At 54.8% G+C, this 17,332-nt stretch overlaps 1 protein-coding gene across 1 annotated transcript in view; it reads left to right on the top strand.

The window, feature by feature from the left end:
• Positions 1-17,332, top strand: part of MMEL1 (membrane metalloendopeptidase like 1) — a 30,528-nt gene that overhangs the window by 4,004 nt on the left and 9,192 nt on the right. The window contains exons 2-10 of the mRNA XM_027110739.1: positions 8,593-8,670; positions 9,378-9,437; positions 10,446-10,607; positions 10,784-10,864; positions 13,369-13,464; positions 13,783-13,901; positions 14,486-14,551; positions 15,954-16,088; positions 16,171-16,260. Coding sequence (XP_026966540.1) covers positions 8,593-8,670; positions 9,378-9,437; positions 10,446-10,607; positions 10,784-10,864; positions 13,369-13,464; positions 13,783-13,901; positions 14,486-14,551; positions 15,954-16,088; positions 16,171-16,260 — 887 coding nt within the window. The remainder of the gene's footprint in view (positions 1-8,592; positions 8,671-9,377; positions 9,438-10,445; positions 10,608-10,783; positions 10,865-13,368; positions 13,465-13,782; positions 13,902-14,485; positions 14,552-15,953; positions 16,089-16,170; positions 16,261-17,332) is intronic.

The raw sequence follows: 17,332 nt of genomic DNA on the forward strand, positions 1-17,332 counted from the left end.
GCCACAACAGTGAGAGGCCCGCGTACCGCAAAAAAAAAAAAAAAAAATCCCCCTGTGTTGAGGCTCCAGCTGTTCCACACTGACAGGCTAGCTCGCACTTGGCCTTCAAGAATTCATTAAAAGGTTAGCTGATTCTTCTTACCCACTTGTGTGGTGACTGCCTCTTACTCCTAGGTCCTGTCAGAGTTCTCAGTTCTGCTTGGTGGGACGTGTCACTCTGTTTTCCTGGTCACCCTTTTACCTCAGGTCCTAGATGAGCTCCAGAAAAGCTGTGATTTCTGTAGACTGTCTGGATTTTTCCTGTTGTTAGAAAGGGAATGATACTCTAGTTGGCTTTTGATGTTGTAAGTGGAGAGCAGAAGTAATATACCTTAAATTTTATATGCGTATTTAATTTAAGGTATTCAGCTAGTCAATATCTTCATATTTCTTCCAAACAGTACAAGCATTTAGAGCAGTTTAACTCATCTTCCACCCTGATCACATGTTATTGTGGGTAAGTCCGTCGTTTCTATCTTATTTTTTATTTACTGCACATAGGCAACATTCTCTAATATACTCAATTTAATTTCGATTTTCCCAAGTCCTTATCAGTTTCTTTTTTTTTTTTTTTTTTAATTTACTTTTGGCTGCGTTGGGTCTCTGTTGTTGGGTCTTCATTGCTGTGTGCGGGCTTTCTCTAGCTGCGGCGAGCGGGGACTTCTCTTCGTTGTGGTGCATGGACTTCTCATTGCAGTGGCTTCTCTTTGTTTCAGAGCTCAGGCTCTAGACACACAGGCTTCAGTAGTTGTGGCACATGGGCTCAGTAGTTGTGGCTCACGGACTCTAGAGTGCAGGCTGAGTAGTTGTGGCGCATGTGCTTAGTTGCTCCACAGCATGTGGGATCTTCCCGGACAAGGGGTCAAACCCATGTCCCCTGCATTGGCAGGAGGATTCTTAACCACTGCGCCACCAGGGAAGTCCCTTATCGGTTTCTTTGCTCATCATTCTTCCTACTTCTCAGGTAGCCCTTATGAAATCATTTACCTTCTTCCTGAAGTACATGCTTTTGGAGACTCCTACACAAAGTGTGTCCGTGGACCAGTGGTGTTGGCCTCACCTGAGAGCTTGTTAGAAATTCAGAAACTCGGGGCCCATCTCAGGCCTACTGGATTAGGATCTGCATTTAATCCCCAGGTAACTCAACTGCACTAAAGTTTGGGAAACACTGATTAGGACACAGCATTTGTTGATCTTGCTTGATAATCAGAGTAACCTGGGGCAATTGTTAAAAATCCAGACCTTGGACCCTGTCTCCATCTGCTTGGGCCACTGTAACAAAATACCATAAGTCAGGGTGACTTAAGCAACAGAAATCTATTTTCCTCTAGTTCTGGAGCCCAGAAGTCCAACATCAGGGTATCAGCCAGTTCAGTTCCTGGTGAGGACTCTCTTCTTGACTTACAGACAGCCACCTTCTCACTGTGTCCTCATGTGGTGGACAGAGCAAGTTCTGGTGTCTCTTCCTCTTCTTATAAGACACCAGCCCTACTGGATCAGGGCCCCACCCTTATGACCTTCTTTAACCTTCTTCACCTCCTCACAGGTGCCAGTGCCAAATGCAATCACATTAGGGGTTAGGACTTCAACATAGGAGTGGTGGGTGGCGGGGAGAAGATACAAAAGTTGAGTCCATAACAGGACTCAACCTAGGCAGAACCAGGAAATCGTACAGGGTAAGACCCCCGATTCTGTACTGTAACCAGCATATGAGGCCTTTCTTGTGATCAGGCAGACTTGGGGAGCACAGCTTCAAAATACTCTTTCAACTGTAAACCTTCATTTTTGTTTACTTGAAAATGACTTTATTTGGTAGTGATCCTTCAGTGATAGTTTAACTGGTTACACAAATCTGGGCTTAGTTACGTTCTCAATATCTTCAAGATTTAGTTTCACTGTCTCTGACTTCCGTTGCTGCTGTTCAGAAATCTGGTTCAATCTAATTGGCCTTCTTGCCAGATGAACTTTTCCCCTCTGAGCTGTCTTCTCCCTGGTACTGTGCATTTTTACCATGAGGTGTCTAACTATGAAGCTCTTCTTATTTATTCTGCTTTACATCTGTTGTGATTCTTGAATCCGAGCACTAATGACATTTATTAATTTTGGAAACTTGTAGCCACTGTCTTTTTAATATTGTGTCTCCCACATTATCTTTATTTTCTTCTAAAATTATGATTACATATGCACTTAATTTTTCTCACTCTATCTTCCATATCTTTTAGAGAAAAGTTTCCATCTCTTTGATTTTGCCCCACATTCTGGGTAAATTCTTTAGAACTACATTCAAATTCACTAAGTCTCTCTTCAGCTCTGTTGTATCTGCCACTTAACCCATCCATTTTGGATTTTTTCTAAAAAAAAAATTATTTTCAACAATTTCATGGTTTTTATTTCTAGAGTTTCCAAGTGATTCTTTTACAAATTGATTCTTTCAATTTTTTCTTTGCCCTCATTTTTAATTTTTATTTCTTTCAATGATTCAAACATACGTGAGTTATTTCTGCATCAGCTAGCCACTGCTGCCTAACAAATCACCCCAATACTCAGGGGCTTAAAACAACACTTATTTATCATGACACACATCCATCAGTAGGCTGCAGGGCTCAGCTGATGTAGGTCAGCCTCAAATGGGGCAGCTGTTCCATGAATTTCATCCTCCTACAAGGACTAGCAAGCATGTCACTCTCCAAACAGAAGCTCATGGGGACAAGTGGAAACACACTTAGGGCCTAGGCTCAGAGCTGGAGTACATTATTACCAAAGCCATAAGGGCAAACCCACAGTGAACAGAGGGAGGAAATATTCTCTGCCCCTTCAGGGGAAGCAACTACAATGGCATGTGCAAAGGCACAGATACAGAGACATTGAGGTTTGGGGCCTGTGATGCCAGCTTCCACATGTTATGGGTCAGATAATCCCCAAATATGAATCCTTGGGGTTCTAGTCCTGCTGTTTGCTGTTTCTCACTCATGGAATCTGGTCTTTTCATAAACCTCAGTCCATGTTCAAATTGGCTTTATCTGCGAGAAGCCTTTGTTACTTGGGCTAAGTTTCCCTCCAGACAATATGTGTGTTTGTTTCCATCAGGCACCTGGGAATGCTACCAGCCTAAATTTAATTTCTCAGCTTGTGGTTTCCTTGACCACAGGGTCATGTAAGCTCACACCCCACACCTGCATGACAACCAGCCTGTGATGATACATTCTCCAGGAAGGACAGTTATTTTCCACCCAATAAAGTTCTTTGTATCCCTCTTTTGTTAGGTAGGGAGAGACAGAGACAGAGACAGGAACAGGAGAGAGACAGAAAGAGGAAACAAATTATTCACTTCAAGGCCAACCTTTACGAGAACAGATCTTTCAAAGGAAATGTCAGGTTGTTGCTTTTTTTTAATGTAGAGAGTCTATGTGAAAATAATTGGCATATTACAGAAGTTATTCAAGCAAATATAAAAAAGAACAAGAGTAGACACATGTCAACTGGGCACAAGGAAGTCTACTCCCTTCTGGAATCATGAAGGGGGGAAATATCCCTGTTTGGGTTCTGCTTGCTGTGTGTCCTGTTGATCCTATTTTAGCATTAGAGGAAGACTTCATTTCTATTCAGCTTTTGTGTCAAAGGCATTGCTGTTTGCCTCTTCTCTTGCTCAGAAGGATAGTGACTGGCCGTGGGTGCATCACCCCACATGCCTGTCAGTTTTCTCATCAGAAAAATGGAGGTGGTGACCCTCACAAATGAGGTGGTGTAAGTTAAAGGCAAAGTGCACAAACATGGTGATCTCATCTCATTCAATTTTGGAAATGTTTTCTCAAGAGCCCACTGCATCCTCTTGAGCTGTATCATCAGATGAACTTACCCCAGGAATTTCCCCCAACCAGAAGGTTACGGCAGCCTGCGCTGGGAATGCAGTGGAGGAAATGGGAGGGGGACATAAGCATGGAGAAGGCATGAACTTACCCCCCCAGTGTTGGGTGTTTGTTCTGGTTTCGTCTGACTAGACTGGAAGCAGATCAGTCAGATGCACTGTTTGGGTTCCCACAATGCTTCATTCACCCTGTTTACCCTGCTCCCCTTTCTGGTCCTGGTCATTATTCCTTCCCACCAACCTGGACTCCCAACTTGTTACCTGCTCTTTCTATGGGAAGACTTTCTTTAGTTATTTGTTGTAGTGAGTGTTGTGTAATGGAGACAAATTCTATCAGATTTTGCCTGAAATGTCTTTATTTCACTTTCACTTTTTAACTATATTTTTGCTGGATATAGAATTCTAAGTTGGTAGTTAGTTTGTTTTCTTCAAGCATCCATTCAAGAGTTTGTTCCATCGTCTTCTGACCACCACTGTTTGTGATGAGAAGCCAGCTGTCACTCTTCTTGTACCTCCCATGAATTAATGTCTTTTTTCTCCTCTGACTGTTTTTATGAATATCTCATTCTCTGTAGTTCTTGGCAGTTTGACTTGATGCTGCTGCGTGCATGGTTTTCTTTGTATTCATCCTGCTTGGGATATACTGCCCTTCTTGGATCTATAGGCTTATGTCTTTCATCAATTTTGAAAAATTATTAGCCATTATCTCTTCAAAGATTGCTGACTCATACCATTCTCCTGTGGGGCTCTAGCTACATGGATGCTAAGCTATTTAATACGGTTCCACAGATCTCAGATCCTCTGCTCATGTTGTTTCAAAGTAATTTTTCTAAATTTCTTTTTCTTTTTCTTCTTTTTGGCCATGCCACACGGCATGTGGGATCTTAGTTCCCTGACCAGGGATTAAACCCAGGCCCCTTGGATTGGAAGAAGCATGGAGTCTTAACCACTGGACCACCAGGGAAGTCCAACTTTTCTAAATTTTAAAACAGCTTTAGATTTACAGAATTATTGCAAAGAGAGTACACAATTCCCATATACTTCATACCACATCTTATATCACCTAAGTGTGATACATCTGTCACAAGTAATGAACCAATGTTTATATATTACTATTAACCCAGTCCATGCTTTATTCATATTTCCTCAGTTTTCCCCTCATGTCCTTTTCTGTCCCAGGACCCCACATGATTTAGTTAGCAAATCTCCTTGGACTCTTGGCTGTGATGGTTTCTCAGCCTTCCCTTGATTTTTATGATCTTGACAGTTTTTAGGAGGACTAGCCAGGTATTTTGTAGAATGTCTCTCATTTGTCTGATGTTCAGACTGGGGTGATGTTTTGGGGAGGAAGCCTACAGACCAAGGGGACATAATTTCAGTGACTTACCACATTGATGTCAACCTTGATCACGTGGCTTGAGGTAGTGTTTGCCAGCTTTTTCCATTGTATAGGTACCTTTGTCCCCTCTCTTTCCACACTGTCCTCTTTGGAAGGAAGGCAGCACATGCAGCCCAAACTTAAGGGGTGGGGAGTTACCCTACACATCCTTAGAAATGGAGTATCTACGTAATCTATTTGGAATTCTTCTGTTTGGAAGACTTGTCTATTCCACCACCACCCCCATTTTTTATTTATTCAACAATTTAGAAAACAACTTGTCAGTACTTTAATGAAGTCTCACTTGTCGATTTTTTCTTTCATGGATTATGCTAGTTGTGTCGTATTTTAAAAGTCATCACCAAACCCAAAGTCATGTAGGTTTTCTCCTGTCTTCTTCAAGAAGTTTTACAGTTGTGCATATTATATTTATGTCTGTGGTTTATTTTTAGTTAATTTTTGTGTAAGGCATAAGGCCTGTGTCTAATTTTTTTGGTTTGTTTTTGTATCTGAATGTCCAATTTTCCTTTTGGAGCATTTATTGAATGGCTATACTTTCTCCATCGAATTGCCTTTGCTCCTCTGTCAAAGGTTAGTTGACTGTATTTGTGTGGGTCCATTTCTGGGCTCTCTATCCTGTTGCATTGATCTATTTGTCTCTTCTTTTGCCAATACTATGCCATCTTGATTACTTGTAGCCTTATCATAAGTCTTGAAATCAAGTCATGTGTCTCTCCAACTTCATTCTTCTTCATTGTTGTTGTCTGTTCTAGCTACTTGAGCCTTTCCATACAAACTTCAGAATCAGTTGGTCAATAAATACAAAATAGCTTGCTGGGATTTTGATTGGAATTATTTTGAATCTGTAGATCAAGTTAAGAAGAATCAACATCTTAATAATGCTGTCTTCCAGTCCGTGAACACGGAATATTTTTCCATTTCTTTACATATTTGATTTTTTTCATCAGTGTTTTATAGTTTTCCACATATAGGTCCTGTACATATTTTGTTAGATTTCTACTTAACTTTTTCATTTTTTAGGTGCTATTGTAAGTGGTATTGCTTTGAAATTTTCAAATTCCAGTTGTTCATTGCTAATATATAAGAAAGCAATTTGTATATTAATCTTGTATCCTGCCACCTACTATCGTCTCTTATTAGTTCCAGGAGTTTTTTGTTGTTGTTGTTTTGTTTTGTTTTGTTTTGTTTTGCTTGATTCTTCGGGATTTTCTACATAGATGACCATGTCATCTGCAAATAGAGTTTTATTATGTCCTTTCCGGTCTGTGTTGCCTATATTTCCTTTTCTTGTCATATTGAACCAACAGGACCTCTCATGTGACGTTGGATAGGAGAGATGAGAGAGGACAGTGCTGCCTGTCCCCAGGCTTAGGGGAAATCACCCAGTCTCTCACTGTTAACTACCATGTCAGCTCTGGGTGTTTTTTAGATGTTTTTCTCCGTTCGTTGTTTTCATCTTTTTCCTTTGTGCTTCAGGTTGGATCATTGATACTGACCTATATATACTGACACTAATACTTTCTTTTGCAGTGTTCAGTGTGTTTTTAAACCTAAAAAATGAATTCCTCACTCTTTCTATTACATTTCCATTTAGTTCTTTTTTAGAATTCCCATTTATCTGGTAAAATTCACCATCTATCTACATATTTTTCCGTCTTTTGTACAAGACCCTTTATCTTAATTATCATGGTGAGTTTAAAGACTTTGTCTGCTAACTCTGACAGCTGGTCACCAACGAATCCACTTTGAACTGTTTTGGGGTTTTCTTCTTGGTCATGGGTCACATTTGCCTGTTTCCTCATGAAGGAGGATTTCTCCCAGCTTTCCTGCCCTGGCCCTGCCTTCACCTGCATCACCGCCATGCATTATGGGAGGCCCCAGAGCAGGAACCAGAGCCTTGTGTGACAGGGGCTCCTTGGAACCCGGATCCCTCCCTCCAGCCCACGGGCAGGAGCAAAGGGCTTGTTAAAAATCCCCCCACTCCATGCCCCTCCTGGAGGAGCCCTGCCCCTCCTCCTGCCCCGGTTGCAGGTGAAATAGCCACAGTCTGCTTAGACTTTCTGCATCCTAATCAGAAGCAAAGACCCCTTCTCCCCCACCATCTCTTTGGCCAGAGCTCAGATGCCTAGTCCACTCTTCCACCGAGGGTGTGGCCCTTGTCCAGAGGCTCTGGGTTGCTGAGACTGGCAGATGCCCGTGGGGCAGACAGACGTAGCACCCACTGAGCACTGCATTTCTGTTTCTGATCCATGGCACCGTCCACGGTTTGCCTCAATCTATGCATCACTTTTCTCCTTTTCCACTGGACTGGGGGCCCCTTAAGGGCAGTGCCCGTGTGGGACTCAGGTCTGAATCTCCAGAGCCCAGCACCAGGGCTGGTTGATAATATTAGCAAATGTTGGATTCATGGATGAACAAATGGATGGGTGGAAAGAGCAGCCACTAACAGGTGGAGGAGAAACACCTCTCCCCACACCCCCACCCCCCAGATCACACATCTCATAAACACTGCCTCCAGTGGCCAGGCCCCCAGGGGACACCCAGCACATTCAGGGCCTCCTACACCCTCTGCGGTCTCAGGGGCCGGGCTGAACCGGGTCCCAGGCTTGCCCACAGCCCTGACCTGAATGAGGCCCTGTTCCCTCCTGCCCACCTCTCCGTGGGTCTCCCTGGTGGGGAAGGCGGCCATGCCTGGTGGGCTCTTTCCCTGGACTTGACCCCCTTCCCTGCACTCACGCCCCCTTCCTGCACCCCCTCCGGGCCGTGCCCGCCCCCCTACGTAGTGGACAAATGAGGGAGGGCAGCTTTGCACTTTCAGCGGCCTGCACAGGTGGAGGGGCTGGAGCTGAGGCCAGTGGGCCAGGAAGATTCCCCCCAGAGGACATCCTTTCCCCCTTAAAGGGCTTATCGTCCCTGTCTTGGTAGACCCCAGGGGCTGCCCACCCCCACCTGGGTGAGGCCCGTGACCCCGCGGTAGAGGAGGATATCAGAGGGCACTCCTTAGGGGAAGAGGTCCTGCCTCAGGACCCCTCTGGGCCCGGCAGCTGCGGCCCCAGGGCCGGTGGGCCTCCCCCTCTGCTCAGATTTGAGTTCTGCTGGAGCCCCTGTGTCTTGGTGTGCCTGGTGACCAGCCCTCACTACAACGGGAAGGGGCCACAGCCCTACACAAGGAATCCCCAGAGCCCCCAGGACCCCCTCCGCAGGAGAATGCCTGTGCTGCCCCAGGTCGGCCCCAAGGCACCCGGGAAGCGGTGGCAGCAGGAGAGCTGAGTTCTGTGTTTCTCCCCAGGGAAGCAGCTGCCACTCTTTACTAGCCGGCTTTGCTTCTCAGAGGAAGAGAAGACCATTGTAAAGCGAACACCCCGAGGTAGCCCCATCTCCCCTCCCAGCACGACCCGAGCAGGGGGTGCTAGGAAGTGGCACCCAGCATGGGCAGGCTGGGTTCCACTGCAGGCCCGGGGTGTGCGGCAGGACGGGGGCCCTGCCCAGGGCACCAGGGTCCCGTGGGAAGAAAGGGCAGTGGCAGGGATGCAGCCGTGAGCACCTGCTGATGCAGAATGCTTCCTGGGCGCCTGGGAACCGGCAGTTTCAGGCAGCGGCTCCTGAGGTTCTGCAGCTGCACATTGATACAACCAGCAGGCGAGGGGGTGGGGGGTTGGGAGAGAGTAAGGGTGTGCAGGGACGGGGCAGCACAGGCAGGCTGTCTGGAGGAGGTGACGCCTGATGGGTGAGGCTGGCTGGGCCGACAGGCAGGAGGGCAGAATGGCCAGCTTCAGCCCTCAGCTGTGGGGATCACAGGTCACTGCAGGGTCACTGCAGGGGTCACTGCAGGGGTCAAGCCAGAATGAGCTTACCCTCACTTAAGGCCCCAGGACTGGGCCACCCAGGGAGGATGCAGGCTGCCCTCCAGATGCCCTCAGGGCCCAGGCTGGACCGCCCATGGGGGTGGGGGTGGCCGAGGTTTAACCCTGCCGGCCCCATCCCTTCCCACCCCACCTGTGCCCCGCCCACCCCTGCCAGCCCCACCGGCACCGACCATCCTCGCCAAGTGCTCACACTACTCCTTGCCGGCAGACGTCCAAAAGCCCAGGGACGCAAGCGAAACCTGCACCACCCCTGGCTGCGTGATGGCAGGTAAGCCCCCCTTCCCTCCGAGCCTCCCACAGCCCTGCCAGGGGGCTCGGGGGCCCCCCCCGTGATGCTGGCACAGGCGCTGCTTGAGGCCACAGGGAGCCACCGCACTCCCAAGACGCGGCATTGGCTGGTGGGCAGACCCTGGATGTGCCTGGGGGCAGGGACTCTACTGCGGGTGTCTCACCTGCCCTGCCCCCCAGGAAGCTGCTCCCTGCCTGCAGAGGCCCCCGTGACCACAGTGAAGCTGGCACAGGGACCCCAGGCGCTCTTTTTTGCACTTACAGAAGGCAGGTCACACAAACACACACACTCTCTCAAGTTGTCTCCCAGGAATTTGTCTTAAAACTGGGCGCCACGTGCCATTATTTCCAGATAAAACACAGTGAAAATGGTATGAAGAAACACTAGTGTAAAAACTCAGAAATGTGATTTTTCTGCCCACGTTGGGGTAGTGGATGGACTCCTGTGGGGCTGCCCCCGTGAGGTCCCAGCCAAGTGGAACAGAAGGCGAGGGAGGGTCCTGGCTTGGGGTCCAGCCTGGCCACCTCTGCGGAAAGCATCCTGCCGGGAACATGGGGGCCCCACTGTCCGTGCCACATGGGGTTCTGGGAGCAAACCCATCTGCTCCAACAGAAAACAAACCCCTATGGTGGGCGAGAGCCACCCTCCCCCACGGACGCACGGACCGGTGAGGGGCCTCCAGGGCAGGGCCAGTGCTGAGCGCTCGTGGTGAGCCGGGCGGGCTTGGCCAACACCTGGCCATCTGTGTGACCCAGGCGTCCCGGATTCGCAGATGCGTGAGTGGAGGATCGGAGAGGTCACGGGGTCCGAGCTCACGTGGCTGATAAGTGGGGTCCTTAGAACTGGAGGCCCTGCTGCTGACCTCCCTGAGGTCCCGGGCTGATTAACGCTTCTGAGGGCACAGGGCCGTGACTGAATCCCCGACAGCCCACCGGGCTGTCCACACCGGATCTCCCCTCTTCCTCTGCACCCCCTGGGGACGAGCAGCCGCCAGGATCCTCCAGAACATGGACCCGTCCAAGAAGCCCTGTGACGACTTCTACCAGTACGCATGCGGGGGCTGGCTGCAGCGCCATGTGATCCCCGAGACCAGCTCGCGATACAGCGTCTTCGACATCCTCCAGGATGAGCTGGAGATCATTCTCAAAGGTGAGCGTGGCCTCCACCCAAGGAGTGGGGACGGCCCATCGGGTCAGTGGGCCCAGGGGAGGGGGAGTCCCCTGGGATAAGGGCCTCCACTGGGTGTGGCAGGGACACGGGCACCTTTGACCTGGCCTCCCCAGCAGCCTCCTCAGGCCTCTGTCCGGTTTCTCCTCTGCCCACAGGGGTGCTGGAGAATTCTACCACCAAGGATCGGCCAGCTGTACAGAAGGCCAAGATGCTGTACCGCTCCTGCATGAACGAGAGTGAGTGGCCGATGGAGCTGCCCCGCCAGGACCCTGTTCCAGGACCCCATAGCCCTGAGACAGAGCACAGTGGAGTGGGCGCCTCTCCAAAGTCGTGCCGGTGGGAGCTGTGTGCTCCCCCTGGCTGGCCACCGGGCCCAGGTGCCCTACGGGGTCCAGGCTGACTGCCAGCTGCCCGGGACCGGCTCACACCCTGACCCCACCAGCCACACTGTGCCCAGGGAAATGCACACGCACACGCGTGTGTGTGCGCGTGCCTGTGTGTGGTTTGAAGGAAACATTATTCAGGACACTTGGTAAAGATAGTAAAAGGCAGACTCTTCAGGGCCATCTCAGTAGGTGCAGGCATCACCGCGGTGGGGTCTAGCAAGAGGGGAAGGAGATTGGGCTCCACTCCAAATACAGCGACGGCAGGCAGGTGAGGGTTTATAGCCGAGGGGCAGGAGGGGTCAGTGAATGGAAGATTTTACTAACAGGAAACATGGGGGGGGGGGGGCGTGTCTGGCAAAACTAACCTAATGGGATTCTTGCTGAAGGCAGGCCAGGCAGTCAGACATCACCTGGGGGACAGTGAGGGGCGAGGACTGCGGTCAGCTACCGAGAGGGATCAGATATTCAAGGCGCGGGGGGGCTTCTCGTTAAAACGACCACGCAGAGTTCTTGCTGAAACTGGATTTTACCAGGAGGTGCGGTGATGGGCCCAGCAGAAGGTGCAGGAGCCTGACTGAAGGCGGAATCGAGAGAAAATCTTACTGTGTGTGTCTGTGTGTCTGTGTGTCTGTGTGTGTTTTGTGTGTATATGTGTATACATGTATATGTGTATTATGTCTATGTGTGTGTGTGTGGGTATATATATGTGTCTGTATGCCTGTATGTATGTGTGTGTCTGTGTGTATGCGGTTTTGTGTGTGTGTGTACATATATGTGTATATGGGTATTATGTCTATGTGTGTGTCTGTGTGTATGTCTCTGTGTGTGTACATGTGTGTATGTGGGTACGTATATATGTGTATATGTATGTCTGTGTGTGGGCATGTGTGTGTATATGTGTGTGTGTCCATGTGTGTGTCTGTGTGTATCTATGTGTTTTGTGTGTGTGTGTGTGTACATATATGTGTGTATATGGGCATTCTACCTATGGTGTGTATGTGTGTATGTGGGTATACGTGTCTATGTGTGTGTGAGTTTGTGTGTATGTGTGTGTGTCTGAGTGTGTGTTTGTGTGTATGTGTGTGTTGTGCGGCAGGGGTGGGGGGGAGTTTCCCAGTGCTTTGGTTCCTGTTAAGAGGTTCACACACTTGGGGCCCCTCCGGCCCGTCTTCCCTTAGGCGCCTGCCTGGGGGCCTGCAAACCCAGCCTGTGGTTCCGGCTGCTTTGGGGGCCGCTTCCCCTCCCCGGCACCAGGGTCTGAGGCTGGCTGTTTCCCCAGGGGTCTCCTACAGGGCGGGGTTTGTTTCTGGTGTACCTAGTAGCGAGAGTTGTAGGGCCCCCAGCATTATCGGGGTGTCTCCATGGGGTCCTGGGCTGGCACGCTCCTCTCCTCCCCATGGAAACAGGAGGTCACGGGATCCAGTCTGGCCAGCACCTGCCAGGTGAAGTTCCCACCTGTATAGAGTTTCTGGCCTGAGAGACCAAATGTACGAAAGGGCCAGGGCCAGACCGTGTATAAAAATACAACTCTGACCCCCGGTCTGCAGCCAGGCGGCCAGGCCGTCACTACAGGAACCAGCGCAGGAAGCCAAACAGTAACTCCTGTAACGATCTGCCCGACACGGCCGACCTGACCCGGCCCTGGCAGCTCCCTAGGTTTTGTCCCTGCTCCCAACTCAGGACCCAAGAGAGCAAGCCCAGTGTGCCCCCACCAGCCACGTGGGACACCCTGCTTCTCGCTCCCCAGGCCCCGGCCCCCATCAGGGCGCCCTAGGAGCCGCCCCCCTCCCCCTGGACCGCCCCCCCTCCCAGCCTGCCCCCCCAGGTCAAGCGACCAACCGGCGAGGCCCTCCCCGCCCCAAGCCTCCACCCCGTCAGCAGCGGGCCAGCTCTATTCCCACCTTCGCAGGTTCTTGTGCCAAGTTCTCCCAAGCTTCCTGGGCGCCCCCACGCTGGGAAGCTGTGCTCCGTGCTCTGTCCGCAGCTCAGTCCGCCCGATGCTGGAGCTGGAGGGCACGCGGGCTTCCCAGCCGCCGGCGTAGACCCCCGCCCCTGCCTGTTCCAGGCCTTCCAGAGTGCCGCCTGGGCTGCTCTGAGCTTCGGGGCCTCCCTTCCACAGCCTTGTCCTGGTGGCGCCTGTGCTTCCATCGACCCCAGGCCCCTTTCCCGCCTGCGTCCCGTCCCTGCTCTTTCCAGGCCCCTGCGTGTCCTGTGCTGCAGAGTCTGCACTGGGAGGGTCAGGCTCCGCGCTGGGCGTCAGCATCCCCGCGGGTCCACGTGCCGGCGGGTGTCACGCCCGCCCCCCCACCTCCCCGCTAGGGCATCGGGTGAGCGACCGCTCCCTCCCCTCTCAGGTGAGATAGAAAAGCGAGACTCGAAGCCCCTGCTGGACATCCTGAAGGCGGTAGGAGGCTGGCCAGTGGCCACAGACAAGTGGAGCGAGAGTGTAGGTAAGGCAGGGCCTGGTGGCGGCCTCCCATGGGCGGGGGGCCCTGGGCCTTCCAGGCCCCAGCCGGAGAGTGTGCAGCAGCTGCTGGCGGGCTCCCAGCGGCTGGGCCCCTCCGCTCTGCAGAGGGGCATCCCTTCCAGAGCCCTAGAGAAGGGCCGGGGCCCCAGCTCTCAGCGTGGGCTCTGCTCCCTGCTCTCGGGGGGTGGGGGGTGCACAGCGCTGCTCTCCGGGCCCTGCTGATCCCCGTGGACTCTGGACGAGGGGCTGGGCTAGGACCCCAGGTCCTGACAGGTCTCCAGCACGGGGTGCCGGCCCCCAGGCGCCCGGTGGGAACTGGAGCAGCAGCTGGCCGTGATGAACGCGCAGTTCAACCGGCGGGTCCTCATCGACCTCTTCATCTGGAACGACGACCAGAACTCCAGCCAGCACATCATCTATGTACGAGCCGCGCCGGGGGGCCGGGCAGGCCGGGTCCCCTGGGCCTGGCTGGGGGCTCCCGCAGGGCAGCGGGGAGACAGCTGTTACCACAGGGGGCGGGTGGCCCGCAAATGCTCCCAGGGCCCTGCTATCATCCACACCTGCAGCTCAGGGGACCTGTGCCGATGGTCCGGGTTTCTGCTGGGCCTTCCGGGGCCCGTGTCCTGCCCAGAGGGGCGGCCCAGGTGCCGAGCTGGTCCTCGGGACGGTCCGCCCAGGCCTTTGGCAGCGGCACAGAAAGCCCGGCCTCAAAGAGCCACCCCTGGCCACAGATAGGCCGCAGAGGACCCCGCGTGGAACACACACTCTGCTCTGGGAGGGGGGCTGTCCGAGGCCTTGTGGGTGGCCCGCACCCCCTGGCCACCCCTCAGCCCACCTGCAGTCCAGCCCCAGAGCGGGGGTCGGGGCCCAGTACCTGCACACGCTCCAGATGGAGCGCCCGTTCCCACCAGGCACAGCATGGTGGAGGGGAGAGGGCTGGGCCCACCTCGGCAAGGCTAGGGGTGTCCCGGCTCCATGCCCAGGGTCCCACGCTCTGTCTCCAGATAGACCAGCCAACCCTGGGCATGCCGTCCCGAGAGCACTACTTCAATGAGGGCAGCGACCAGAAGGTGAGTCAGGGGCAGCCGACGCTGGACCTGCCCCCCTGGCGCTTTCCCGCCGGCCCCTTCCACTCTGGGCGCCCTCCGCCCGTCACTCCAGGGCCCACGTGTGGTCCAGCTCCCTGTGTGTCGCTCGACACCAGCCCCTCAGCTAGCCACCTGCGTGGCTCAAGCCCGGCGCTGAGGGCTGGACATGCAGACGTGGACCCGTGCCTTTGTCACCATCGTAGGGGTGTCCCTGAACCCCCAGGGGCAGGCTCGGGGATCTACTCAGCCCTGCAGCCCCGAGGGGCACACCTGCCATCCCCATCTCGCCAGGACAGGACTGCGGTCCACACCGCCGGCTCACTGCACGTGGCCTGTAGAGGTCTGAGTGCAGGCCACCCGGGCCCTGAGGCTGCTCCCGGAGCCACCCTCCTCCTGCACCCGGGAGAAGAGAGATGGGGAACCGAACAGCAGCAAGGCGCGCGGGACAGGGCCGGGGGGTGTGGAGGGGGGAGTTGGGGGGGAAGGCCGGGGAGCAGACTGAAAGACAGGAGGTGACATGGCCCACGGCCTGGAAGCAGTGTGGGGGGCCTCGTGGAGGAGGTGGGCTGTGAGCTAGGCCGGGAGGGTCCAGCCAAGAGAAAAGACAAGCGTGGCCAAAAGAAGGAGCCGTGGAGTGGGCAGTGGGGCTGGGAGAACAGCCCAAGGAGCCCAGCTCAGAGCAGCAGGGACTGGGGCCCCTGGAAGGGCTCACGCCTGGCAGCCACGGATCAGACCCGGCAGCTGCTGGCCAAGACCGGCCTGGCGGCATCAGCCCAGCCTGATGCCAAGTAACTGGCGTGGCCTCTGTGGTCCCTGCCTGCAAATGAGGAACCCCCCCCCCAAGACAGGCCCCAAGAAGGTGGGTCCAGGAGGGACACACAGCCTCAGGACCCAGCTCCTGACGCCCGGCCTAAGCGAGCCTGGCTAGGGCAGCCCACCCGAACCCTGGCGCCCGATGGCTCTGGGCCTTTACTAGCACCTACTGTGTGCCCCGCACTTTACATGCAGGCGTGCAGTCCGCTGGAATAGGTCTCCGGTCCCGTGCGAGCTGCTCGGGCACGGGGTCACACACAGAAGGGAGGCAGCAGGGAGCCCGGCACTAAGCGTCTGGCTGTGGGTCGGCGAGCAGCCCATCCAGCAGGTGTGGGGAGCAGGCGCCATCCACCCACGGGGCTCACAGCCTCCCACCCGCCGGCTTGCCAGCAGCATGAGTCCCAGCGCCGAGGGCCCCTGGTCTGGGAGGCGTGGGCTGTCTGGAACCCCCAAGCCGTTGAGCATCCCGAGGGCTGCTTTGTGGCATATGCCCACCCCACCCCCACAGAGAGCTCCGTGGGGGCCAAGGTGCCCGAGGCTGCCAGATGGTGTCCTGCACCCTTTGGCTCAGGTACGGGAAGCCTACCTGCAGTTCATGACATCGGTGGCCACGATGCTTCGGGCGGACATGAACCTCCCCCAGAACAGCGACCTGGTGCGGGAGGACATGGCCCAGGTGCTGGAGCTGGAGACGCAGCTGGCCAATGTGAGGCTGCGGACCGGGGGCGGACGGGGTTGGGGGGATCAGGCCAGCCGCCCCGCCCCTGTGACCACCCGCCCCGCTGCAGGCCACGGCCCCACAGGAGGAGCGGCACGATGTCACCGCCCTGTACCACAGGATGGACCTGGAACAGCTCCAGAAAGAGTTCGGTCTGAAGGTGAGCCCCAGCCGTACCCGCCCCGCCGCTCTCCCCTAAGCCTCAAGTACACCCACCCCAAGCAGGGCCCACGGGACCGGTCACCCAAACAGGGACACGTCCACACAAGGACGGCAGGTGTCAGCTGGCTGCCTGGGGACGCGGGGCCACCCGCCTGTGAGGTGCCAGCTGCGGCGTCCCAGGTCTTCCGAGCGGGAGAGCGGCCTGCGAGGGGCTGCTGACTCGGCCGCCCGCATCGGGCAGGCCCCCCGCCCGGGGCTTCCTGTCCCCAGGCCCGGCTCGGGGCCCCAGTGCAGCTCTGCCCTGACAGAGGGCCCCACGGCCGGACCCGCGGACCCTCCCCTCCCGCTGGCCAGGCCCGGGAAGGGGGAGCTCAGCCCTGCACCCCCCAAGGCCCCGCACTCACTCAGCCTGTCCTGAGCCGTCAGAGGGGCCTCCTCCTGTGGAAGGAGGGTCCGGACGTGGCTCTAGCCACCGCCAGCTGACTGCGGCGACCGAGGCCCAGGTCAGGGGAGACGGCGCAGCTGGGGACGGAGCCCGCCGGCAGGGGCAGGGCCTGAACGTCCTTCCTGTGACCAGAACACCTGTCTGGAGCCACAGAACAAGACGGGAGAACTCGGGGGGACCCTGCCCGGGGATCCCGCACCTGGCGCCCCAGAAGGCCCCGTCGTCCCCCACGCTTCCTTCCCGGCTCCCAGCGCTGGCCTGCCGTGACACCACCCCGCACCGCCCGCCAGCTCGCCCCCTCCCAGGCGGGCACTTGGAGGGGCCAGCCGTGCTCTGGCACTGACTCCATCCATAAACGAAGCAGGCAGCCCCCCGCCCAGGGCTTGGGTGGGGGAAAGAGATGTGGCCTGCAGAGTGTGTCGGAGGGCAGGCAAGGCGGGCACAGAGGAACAGCGAGTGAGCGCCAAGGTCCTGAGGCTGGGGCTGCAGGGCGGCTGGGGCCGAGCTGAGGCCGGGGAGGGAGGGTGGGCCGTGTCGGGCCTCTGGGGCCATTTTGAAAGCACCGGCTTTGAAAGTCCTTTCAAAGCACAGGACTTGACTCATAGCGAAGAGAACCTGGCTGCTG

The sequence above is a fragment of the Aethalodelphis obliquidens genome, unplaced genomic scaffold (genome assembly GCF_003676395.1).
Source record: "Aethalodelphis obliquidens isolate GAN/ISIS:26980383/991018 unplaced genomic scaffold, ASM367639v1 scaffold9, whole genome shotgun sequence".
Classification (NCBI taxonomy): Eukaryota; Metazoa; Chordata; class Mammalia; order Artiodactyla; family Delphinidae; genus Aethalodelphis; species Aethalodelphis obliquidens.